General features: G+C 46.3%; 1 protein-coding gene across 1 annotated transcript in view; it reads right to left on the bottom strand.

Moving 5' to 3' along the window:
- RHBDL3 (rhomboid like 3) overlaps positions 1 to 12,072 on the bottom strand; it is a 59,726-nt gene that overhangs the window by 32,563 nt on the left and 15,091 nt on the right. Inside the window, exon 3 of the mRNA XM_050714368.1 lies at positions 3,997 to 4,080. Coding sequence (XP_050570325.1) covers positions 3,997 to 4,080 — 84 coding nt within the window. The remainder of the gene's footprint in view (positions 1 to 3,996; positions 4,081 to 12,072) is intronic.

The raw sequence follows: 12,072 nt of genomic DNA, 5'->3' as shown, positions 1-12,072 counted from the left end.
AGCGATTCTCCCTGCAGGCACCAAAACGCAGGGCTGGCCTGGGGTAAGCTGTGCCCTGCAGGTATAACGTCACTGCGGGGCCCAAACACGGTGAGCAGGGAATCCCTTTTACACACTTGCCTGCCTGGCAATAAACTGTACCACAGCACGGCTTGAAATCCAGCTTTTAAACAGTTTCCGGGGGAAGGCTCCTTCCCACAGCACTCCCAAGTCCCCACAGAGCCTGGCCCTACCTGAACCGTATCAGGGACTTTTTATTGTCTGGGGAGACAGGGGCAGATATTCCCTTCACAGCCTCCCACACAACAAAGTGCTTGTCCTGTCAAACCCTCCCTCCTTCAGACAGCCGCTCTCTTTGCCTGCCTCCACCTCATTTCTGCCTCCTTTACTGAACTACTCAGACTTTGCAGGTGTACAGGGCTCACAGGTGCTTTGAAGTGCACTTGCTTCCTCTGACAAGCCTGTGCACTCTTCCCAAGCTCTAATACTCCCCTTTTCACTTGAACAGTCTGGCTCGAATGCCATTTAACCATTCAAAGCTTAAATCCCCATGGGCATCCACAGGCGAGCAGACCTCCCACTTAGTTTTCCAGCCACATGGCAGCAAAGACGTGCTCCTTCAGTAGGCTCAGGGGATAGCTGCACACTGCCAGCACGGGTGCAAGCTGTAGGGGACCAGGTACACAGCAGGCTCGGGGATCTTTAGCAGAAGCCCGTGGTCTACGTTTGCCGTGCCCGCATCAGGAGCATGGAGCTGTGGCTGCACTGAATCTTAAAAACAACAAGCCCTGGCCACCGCGAGTCGCAGGCTCTATTTCCTGGGCAACACTTCAATCACACATTCAAGTGCAGAGACGGCTTTCCACAACTCATATGGTGCCAGCACCAAACGGCCCAAATGCAGGTGATCAGAAGAAGGAAGCAGAGAAGGCACAGGCAACAGCCATAATTAGAGAGCGAGCATAATTAAGAGAACAGGAGTTGCATTCCTCAGGAATAAGAAATTCAAAGCAGCCCCCCATAGAATCACCTTAGAACTGAAACAACTGAAAACAAAGAGGAAAACAAGGCAGGAGGGAAAGACAGGAAGACCGGACAGAAAAGGAAGCTTTGGAAGTGGCAACACTTCTCTTAGTCATGCATCATTCTTGCATCTCTGGGAAGCGGGAAGAGAGTGGAGAAGAAAGTCTTCTCACCTGTGAGTGTAATCAGAGAGAGAAATCCTCCTCAAACAATCCCACTGGCTTCCACCGGGGATTAATTAGCCCACCAAGGGGGATCAACTTCTAGCAGAGCATCCTCACGGAGCATGCTGCAGACTGTTGCACGTCGGACGGTCACAGAGAAGGGAGTGCAAAGACACAAAAGGAGAACTGCAGAAGGGGCAGGAGGAGAGGGCAGCCCAGACTGGCTGAGAGGAAGCCTGGCTGAATGGAGAAAGGCAAGCAGGGATGTGAATGAGCAAAAAGGTGATGAATGGTAGGGAGGGCATGGAAGTTTTACACAGGGCAGAGAGCAAAGACGCTCAAAGACACTGAATAGGGAAGAGTGAAAGATGCTGCTTGAATGGAAGGGGGAAGAGGGAGGAGAAATGAGGCAGAGAGAGAGCAGAGTGGCACACAGCGAAACAGTGCAAACAGAATAGCTTCCCACACAGACCCGACAAGGCCTTAGAGAGAGAGACAAGAAACACAGCATGAACTTTAATCCAGGAGCAGAAAAACTGCCTGGAGCAGACATTGTTACCATCGTCTGTCCCTTTATAATCCCTACACCATCAGACACCTCCTTTGCTCCCAGCCAACGAATTCTCATGAACCCAGCCCAACCCAAACAGCAGCCACCAACAGCCAGACGGCCTCTATTAAAAGGAGTTGTAGCAAAACTGAGCCAGTGACATGGAAATAGCTGATGGGATAAGGCACAAAGATAATTACAAGCAGCAACCCAACAGATGCAAGTGTAACACTACCCTAAAAGCAGGACAAGATGCAGTTTATACGTGTAACACAGGAACACTGCTTATCACCAGTGTTGTTTGCAGAACATTGCTCCCATTTCTAAAGCCAGGATAATTTTTCCAAAACAAAACTTTTCCAAGTAAAACTTGGAGATGTCAGCATTGCCAAGACTTCCCTGTGAATTTGTCTTAGCTTTGAACGTTGACCATTTAGAAGAAATCCTCTCAAATTCTATAAGGCCAAAATACCGGGCAACAGCATTTTCAAAATGTTCCATTAGAAAACTGTCATTTATGTTTATGCTGAGAGTACCAACATGAATGGCTCAAGTCAAACTAAATATTTTGCTCAAAGGGAAACAAAAATCCTTTTCCCAATCTTTTAGGTAACTGCAGACAAAACTAAGTGTTATTATTCACCTACCTTCACCCTTTTTACAGCTGGGGAAACTGAGGCATTTAGAAAAGAAGCAGTTTATTACTTGAAGCTCACTTGCAGAGCTGAAAACTGGATCCAGTCCCACCCCTTTTGGGTGTGCAGGTTAAGATAGACCAAGGTGTCAGTAATCCTCCTAAGTCTGGCAGTCACCCTCTACATGATCCTATGCCAAATCTTGTTTTCCCAAATGCAAAACAAAAGATATGGTCATGAACTCGACAAGGGGTAGTGTAAGGCCTTAACTTACAACCCTTTATTTCATGCTTCGAAAATCTTTCATATTTGTCAGGAACAACCATTTGAAAGCTAATTCAGTGTCTGGAGCTCACGTTTTGTTGCTCATAAATAGACTTCACTGTCACACAAGCTAAAATCAGGGGTCATAGAAATACTGTGGAAGGTAGGACACAACTCTCAAAAACAAACACAATGGAAAGGAAAACAAATGTAAATCTAAGACTTGACCCTATTCTGCCTTTTCAGCACATCATGGAAGTCAAACATACAGATTGGCTTTTAAAGTGTTATTAGAGGAACCATGAGGGGTCCATCTCTGCCTCTGTTTGAGCCTCTGGGTTCTGCCCTCTGCTCCCCCCCCCTTTTTTTTTTTTTTTTTTACTTTTTTTTTTTTTTAATGTTTCTCGCACCAAGTAGGCATAAGAATATCAATGAAGTTACTTTCAAAAAAATGTGAGCATCCTGGAGTCAGAGCACAAACAGCAACTCATCTGGGAAGAGACATGAAGATATTTTTCTCTCCTAATAAAATAGGAAAGAAATTCCTGAAAAACCTCAGCTGGATCATCAATCCCTCTCAGAGACAGACAAAAAAAATGTCAGATAGAGAATTGGAAACTGGCTGTTAGCAGTCAGGTCTCTAGCTCATACTGCGTTTTGAAATGATAACCTGTGCTGCCACTGTCTGCTCAGTAGACAGAGTTCAACTTTACGTACTGGGAACCCAAGGCAGAGAGGCTTCATTCACCCAGGGAGCAGGAGACTTCCAATACTACTGTAGCTGAGATGAGCTGCCTGTGCTCCAGCCACCTCCATGAAGCACTCCTACATTGCCACCTAATAACTGACTAGTAAAAAACTGGAAATTGCCAAATACAAAAGGGGGTAGGGGGCTAAGGAAGGATTAAGACAGAGTAAAGGTCAGAGTACCTCCAGCAAGTACACTAAGGTTGATGGTTCTCATTTGGACATCTCATCTTGTTTGTGAATGAGTCTGTCCTGGAAACAGCAAGGACATGAGACTGATGTGTTTGCACAGGCATACACAAACACATGGCAGTGCCAGAGGGGCTGTAAGGGTCTCCAGAAAGGCTGCTCTGCCAAAGCTGACAAGCTTGAGCATTGCAGCTTCACAGGCCAGTTGAGCCCATGGAGAACTGTAATTGCCAGTAGAAGAGTGTCTTAGCTTTCCATCTGCCAGCCTGGATACTGGCAGATCACATTACATATGGCACTAGGGGGAAGGGTGAGAGAATATGAATAATTCTCAATTCAATGAGAGAAGCGCAAGCTGTGCAGCTGCTGCAGTTCAAGCAAGCCCTAACAGCACCAGCCATTGCTTTGGGTCAAGGGATCATACCATTTCAGCCTGCTTCCTGATTTGTGCTTCATCCCAGCTGCTCTCCTCTCCCTTTAGTGCCTGCCTGCAGGAACAGCTAGCTCTCTGGAAGAAATCCAAACACAAGGAGAAGAGGTTACATGTGCCTGAGGGAAGTGACAACACAAGGCAGTTCACTGCTTAGTCTAGAAGCATTCAAGCAGGGTCACCATCTACTAAAAAGAAATACATAAATACATAGATAAACACTATTCAGGAGAAGGATTTCTTAGATGGGACAGCCAGGAGTTCAGGTATGCTTCAGCTTGCTTGATTCCACAACTTTGGGAAACTGGCAGCTATCACCACTGAATCAGACAGACTTGTGGTGCCAGCAGCTGACAAGTCAGCAGCTTCCAGGAAGGGCTGCTGTAGCATCCATGCTGGAAGGGATGAACCTGTCACCCCATCCCCATCCCACACCCAGCCTGGGAACTCTAGTTCTTTCCTGCTCCCCAAATCTAAGTGTCCTATATCAGGCAGCCAAGGCAAGGCCACTACCACAGGCTGGGCAATCTTCTTATGCAAATGAACTCATTTTAGTAATTGGGACAGTTGCAACGAGTCCCTGACAATGTTTGCCTTTGTGCAAGCCCCTGATCGGTATTTACAGACTGAGATGCTTCCTAAGGGCGGGGGTGAGAGGGGGCTGGGCTGAGGGACAGGGGTGATAAGGACACACGTCCTGCCTAAACACAGCGATGCTCTCAGAAGCGTGGAGCTGACAGGTGAGGAAGGAGGCAGATGCTGCAAATAAAAGTCACTGACTGGAAGTCTCACAAATATTCAGGGAAACACAGCTGCTGTGGCAGATCCACAGCGCTGTCCCCCACATTACAGCCACAGACAGAGGAAATTCCCCAGCCTTCACCCAGCTAAGGGCCTCAGTCCACAGGACTCAGGTATCCCAGGAGAGCTCCCACCAGAGCCAGGTCCTGACGTAACACAAACACACCATCCAGAGCAGGCACTGACAGTCCCGCACCGACTGCTCTGCCTTGTGGTTCTCTCGCTTCAGCCCCATGAATCTCATCCATGGGCTCTATTTTTGTTGTAGCCCTCCAGGGCCTGTGCAGCAGCCGTGGAAGAAACCTCCACAAAAAGCCATCCCACCCCCCACCTCCCCCAAAATCCTGCCATGCAAACAAGCCTCTTCCCACCCAGTGCCACAAGGACTGAATGGAGAGGGACCGAACCCCCCTGCCCACCCCTGCCTGGTGGTCTTTTTGTCTCGTGACCTTCCCCACACAAACACAACCCCACAACAATCAGGCAGGCAGCATAATGTGCTTCCCAGCCCTTCAAGGCAAGCTGGGGAGGGAAGGGAGGGAAAGCTGAAAGGATTTGGGGACGAAGAACGGATGGGATGGGCAACAAAATAACAACCAGTGTTGTAATTCCTACTTGCATGGCTCCGTAAGCCAGAATAAGAATGGTTTTAATCAAAGAAATAAAAGAATCTTTGAGCTATCTCAAAGAGCTTAAATTGATTGGGGAATGCCAACTTGTGGGATTTTCATTAAAAAAATAAAATAAAATTAAATCCAACAATATTTCTAACCCCTGTGAATATCTTTTAACCTTTTCTCCAAGAAGTCCTAAAAAAAAATTTAAAAAAAAATCGAGCCCATTGGTGCAAACTCTACTGTTTTTTTACTTGGCTATCTGTGAGATTCAGAGTCAAAGACAGATCAGATACAAGATTTTCCTTTAAACTGATAGCTTTTTTTTTTTTTTTTTTTTTGCAACAGCTCTAGCTGTAGGCAGCATCAACATACATGGAAACCTTCCCTGATATAACAGCTTGAAAGCACAGAAAATTTCTGCTGGTCTGTCCTAACTATGGGGAAAAAAAAATCATCACTTGTACTATTTGCAGCAAGTAGTAAACGTGCCTCCAGACCACGCATTGTCCTCGCAAGGTAACAGATACCCTTCGGTTACTGCAGGACGTGCCTCCTTTGGGAAAGAGCAACAAGGGTCTCCGAGACCTTGTTAGAGGCAGATCAAGAGACTAACAAGGTCAGGGGAAACTCCTGCCTTTTGAAATGCCCAGGGATTCTCCCCAGCTCCTTGTGCTGGTACAGGAAAAGACCAGACTCTGCAAGAAACCGAACCAAAGCAAAAACCAAATACAATCTCTCAGGGTCTATTTAACCTCTCAGTGAGGTTAGTGGGACCTTTGGCTATGCTTCAGGGCACTGGAAATACAGACTTAGCGCCTTTACAAGAGCAGGAGGCTGTGCTTTTGGAAATCCTGGCAGCCAAGGTGGTAACAGAAAGCAAGCAAAGCTCCAGGAAACACTTGCATGATTTACAGACAAGTTAGCCACCTGGGGAGCATGTTACAGTAAGAAACGACCTCTCAGCTACTGCCAGCATGCCACATGATGCCGTTATTACCCATATCCTTGATCAAAGAGCTGCACAGTAGAAAACCACCTGATGAGCCAGGTATGGAAACACTCTCATGGGATGGTGCAGATGATGCAAAGAGACTGAAAGTCTCATAAAAGGCCATACACGGCTGCTGCGTGCATGAGGCTGGGCAGCTGGCCCCAGCAAGGGGGAGCAGAGCTGTGACCAACTCTTGCCCGTGCCCTGAGATGAACTGGAGTAACTGGAAGAGCAGCAGCAATGAGCGGACACACAGCTGGCAAACTTCCCACTGCAAGGATACCGCCGCCTGTCAATCCACTCCAGCCCTAATCCCCTGTGGAAACATCCCATCAGCACCATGCTAAGAGGCAATCTTTCAATCCAGATGCTAACAATTAACGATAGCGAAGATGAGGGAGCGACAGATAGAAAAATACAACCAGGTGCTGCTCATCACACTAAGGAGGTGTGGAGGAGCAAGACAGGAGCCAAATAAGCAAGATTTTTAGCCTTGCTGAGCCCTGTAGTAACTGCTACACACGAGCATGCACAGGGCAGTGTGCCTACAGTGCCAGATGTAAGCTGGTGACAGTCAGTGTCGCTACTCGTTCTCATGAGAAAGGAAGGAGCTGTGACCCAGCTGCGAAAGCTGCTTTGGGATCTGCATTATTTCTGTCCCATATGGGATAGGCACAAACCTGCTGCTGGTTTGAGGATTTGCACTGTGAGTCTGGCTATTTTCCCCACACAGAAGGAAAACTCTGCTTTTGACTCAGCTCATTTCATGAAGATTTCAGCAGAAGCCATATTAAAAATTGAGGTTGCTCAGGCAATAGCAGATCATGAGCACGGTTAGCACATAAGGAAGCAAAATAACTCTTAACTGGAAGCTGGCTGTCAGCATCTTCACCTCTTAACCCAGGGAGGGAACACAGCTAAAAAGAAGCTGCATCTCCCACAGCCCGGGCCCATCCTGAACACCGAGCACACTTTTCCCTTAGCATTTCTATGCTAGAAAATATAATTGAATAGATAATTGCTTGTTGTAGCAAGCAGGGAAGCACAACAGACTGGATTACTTAGGCGAGATTCATTCCTTTCCTATTGTATAAAAATTAATTTTACTTTATTTTAGTCTTTATTATGACAATGAAAGTTATATGGCCATTTTAATTGACCAGCATTGCTTGCCCCAGCAGTTCTCAACTCTGCCCACAGTACAGTGCTGCCTTCCACAGCCCTAAAGAATGGCCGATACCTAAAAATGCCAAACACATCCAGCCACCACTGAACTCAGTGACTTCAGATAAGGCTACCAAGACCCCTGAGCACGGAGGGACCAAGCCTCCGGAAGAAAAGCAGCTGAGTTTTGCCTGCATACTTGCCTGATGCCCTTCAAGCAAACACAGCAGATTTTCACAAGGTAAAAGACGGGCTAATACCAACTCCCAGCAGCCTGCAAAGCCCTGCCATCACAACTAGCTGACTTCAGAGGCAGGACATCATCACCAAGCACCCCTACTTGCCTCTAGGGATTTTTCAAACACCATGGTATTGGAAAGAAGCGCCACAAAGGTTCCACCTGCACCCCAAGCCACCTGACACGGGTCCTTCACCTTGGTTCTGATCCTGCTGCCCCCACCCAGCAAATTGGGTTCTTTCACTGCCTTCCCAGAAACATGCCAACCCACGGTCATTTCTTCACAGTGCCACATGGAAACACTATTCAGTCTAACCCTGGCACGCATCCTTGTGGATACAGTACTCACAGAGTCGTACATTATTAGTACAATAATGATAGACTTTCCACAGCCAAACTCTGCTGGCTTGAGATCATTACCATTTAGAGAGGCTGTAGCCAGAGAAGACACTTGCTAGCAAAGTATTTTTTTCCTGACAGGAAAGATGCTGGCTCTTAGCTAGGCTTGAAGCCTGGATTCCACCCTAGAAAAAATAAATAAATAAGTCATTGAAGCCTCAGGGAAAGAGATAATTTGAGCCTGGATATTCCTTTCTCCTTAGCACAATTTTACAGTGCGTAACACAACATTCTCTCTGTGTATTTGCTGCTGTCCTTCCTCAGCCCAGGTTTGTAATAAATGATGAAGAACTGAAGTATTTGTGTCCTAGTGCTCAAGGGAAAAGCGACAAGCGACAATGATTTCAGATTGCAGCCTCTTATCATCATCACAACCTCATGCGCTTGAAAAATGAAATTTATCACATAAACACTTTCTCAGGAAGGGGTGCATGCTGTGTGGGTTTGTTTTAATAAAATCCTCAGCAAAATAAATCAAATATTCCCAGGTCTGCATGCTTGAAGAAACACTGTAAAGTCAAAATCAGGAGAAGTCCTTACCCTTCTGAAATCAGTAATAAAATTAGCATGGAGCCCAAAGGAAGCAAAGAGGGCCCCCTCAGAGGGGCCAGGATTTCACTGTGTTTAAAACCACACAGTGGCAGATCTGTACCTACTTTAATGACCTACTGAATCCTTTTAGTCCTGTACATCCCTCCATAGAAGCCTAATAATGAAAACGTATCTAAGAAAACTTGGCTTTTCCTGAAGAACAGTATCTGAACAGATCTCTGAATATACATTTCTGTGGATTTGAACTGCAGTGCTTTGTTTTCAAGTATCATTGCATTTCACATTTTCACAGCTTCTTTGGAATAATATTTGTTACAAAAACAGTGTAAGCAATACTCACAGACAAAAGAATAGCCACCCCTTTAAAACCACAGAGCCTCATTTGTACTGTTTTTGTAACAAATACAGCCCGAGCCACTGAATTCCAAGTAAGAGATCCGCAGGCAACTTAAAAATTCAAGCAAATTGCCATGCAACATTAAAAGCATTCATTTTTATGAGCATCAAATTCCACCTATTAAAGGATCAGTCATCCTCTGCAGCTACCAATTTACATATCCAGCCTACAAGCTGCTGAGGGGCCACTGGACACGGAATTCATGAATACATTAAATCCAAAAAAGGAAAGAAATGTCCATCGTAATTCAACTTAATGATCACATTTTCTTTACAGGAAGCAGCACAACGTCCATGTCTGACGAACACACACCCCATAAAGGCACCCAGATGCGAAGAGACATTGAACCCCCTACTTAGAGACTGTAACTCTCTCCAGTTACATGCATGGCAGCGTTCACACCTGAACCACATTCAAGCCCCCTGCAAGGAGAGAACATCCTTTGAGATACATATTCACCAAGTCACTGACACCCATGCTATTGCACGTTGACTAAATTCAAAGGCCTGTTCCTCACTATGGAAGACAGTTTATCTGGACATACATTACAACCCTAGACAAATTCTCAGCCCTTTTGCCAAACCAGGCAGTATTACCAGCCTTAATATAAGAGCTCTTTTGATCTTGTAACAGCTAGAGTGGCACCGGTACAGCTATTATTCCTCATGGAACAGAGCCGTGATCTGATATCACACCTACATTTTACTCTGTGTACTGCTGTCTAGAAACAGATGTAAGAGAAAGCTTCTCAGCAGTGTGTACAACTTCTGTCATCTTGGATAGGTGAATGACCCTCTCCAGTGCCCAACCCACAGCCAATTACAGCTATGGCAAGGAGAAAGGTTTCTATTTCAAGCCTGTTGAAGAGTTCACTGAGTCCTGCAGGCGGAAGGATGGACACAGGAGAAGGTGTCCTGTAAAAATGTTCTCCTTTATCTTAACTGAGCACCATGCAGGTAGGCAGTACCTTGGGGAACAAGGGGCAATCCCAAGACTGAAGGGTTGCATCACATGTCACAGTAATAAGCACCTGTTTAAGAAAAAAAAAAAACAGCAACAGCAAAACCCCTGCAGATAATCCAATTAAGGCACAGGATAAAGTCACAGAGGTTAATCAGATCTGAGCCATTAGGTCTCTCTCTGCTGCTGCTTAGTGACATATCTGGTAAGCAACACCATCGAGATGAAGGCCAGTCAGGAACATCAACTTGATCTAACCAGCCCCAGGAAAGAGGCATTGCTTCCCTGCTGCATAAAGCAGAAGAGGAGAGGAGCACATTGCAGGGCAGGTGGTCAGCTGGGCCCAGAGCTTGGCTGCCCCATTAAGCCTCATCAGGTGCAAGGATGCTGTGACTGATGGGCTACATTAAGCGACCCTTACAGCAAAGGCCAAGGCTGTGTGTGCAGGGTGCTGAAAAATTATTCAGCAAGGAAAAGTTCTGCCCATAAAGCTGCAAGCAGGCTCCCCTTACCCTGTGTTTCATTAGCTGTAACTCTGCTAATGAAGGCCACAGCAGGGCAGGTAAGGACTTATGGGGCCACCAGCACAAAGACCACCTGGGCTGTCATACCTGGCACCTTCAGAATTGGGAGCCAGAAGAGAGCTGGGCTGGGCTTTGCACTGAATCAGCTCCTGCAGCGTCCAAGGGACAGGGACAGACACAGCAGGGTTCAGCACTGTCCAGGGCACATTGCCCCCTGACCAGGGATTTATGCCCATCAAATAGAAGGCATCCAGCCCATTGCCCAGCTTCAAGTCCTGATCTAAAGCTGCACTGCAAAACTGAGCATGCTGTTTGCCTGACTCAAACCTGCCTGTACTGCTACATCTGCTCAGCCCCTCTTCCTCCCCTTAGGGCAAAAAGAAGCCGGTGTTCTTGGCCCTTATTGCTTAGGCATATGTCTACACCTGGCAGTGATGACTTGCTATCCCCTTCCTCACACCTGTGGGTGCAGGACAGTCAGCACAGAAGGACAGACCAATTCTAGAAGGTGACCTCACCTTTGATCCATCATAGTGGGCTGAGGCACAGAACAGCAGGGAGAGGAAGAAATTTTTTCTACACCCATTTCTTCTGGACAGGGAGAACGTGTGGATCAGAAAGTTGTCTTCTCTCCTGGGTGATGCATGCCAGCCTTTCAAGAGGACAGATGGAGCAGTAACTCCAATACAATTACAGAACTGTAGCAAGAACAAGAGAAAGATGAAAGGTACACAAGTGCCATTCTACCAGTGATGCTGATCCCTCTCGTTGCCAGAAATCTTTTAAGAAAACGATCCCTAACCAAGTGACTGTCATCTCCTGGAGGAAAACTGGGTCTCCAATACCACTCTACCTCACAGGACTTTGTGAAGAGTCCTGCTAGACTCCTCTGTTAAGTTCTTCTTCCTTCATGGTAAATTTGTCCCTCCTCTCAGTAAATTCTTCAGTCCAAGGACAGCAATTGTCACTGTTTCTCAGTTCCCCAAAGGGACCGTGATCAATACCATCCAAAATCAGAACTTTTGCCCTTCCTGTAGGAAACTTTATCCTTTCTTTAAAGGTATGGAGTTTTATAGCAATCAGCCATGAAGCCTGTCAGGAGAAAACTACATTTAATACTCTGGACTGGAAACAGAACATTTCAGAGTAAAAATAGCTCCCTTTTTCACTGTCTGCCAGATCTGGGAGGGAGGTGAAAATCTACAGGGACTTCATTTGATGTGTGAAAAAGCAGAATTCTGTAGCAGTGAGTATGCACACACTTATTTTAGGTCAAATAATAGCTCTGCAATAATACTTAGCTTGGAGGAGAAAACCAAAGCTTGGACTAGACCCACGCTATCTGGAACCGAGTACCATGACAATTCAAGTGCATCCACCAGAAAAAGAGGGGAAAACTTTTCAATAAATACTTTAGAAGTCCCATC

Source organism: Cygnus atratus, chromosome 18 (genome assembly GCF_013377495.2).
Source record: "Cygnus atratus isolate AKBS03 ecotype Queensland, Australia chromosome 18, CAtr_DNAZoo_HiC_assembly, whole genome shotgun sequence".
In the NCBI taxonomy this organism is placed as follows: Eukaryota; Metazoa; Chordata; class Aves; order Anseriformes; family Anatidae; genus Cygnus; species Cygnus atratus.
The sequence above is the reverse complement of the archived record's forward strand: the minus strand, read 5'-3'. Positions and strand labels throughout refer to the sequence as shown.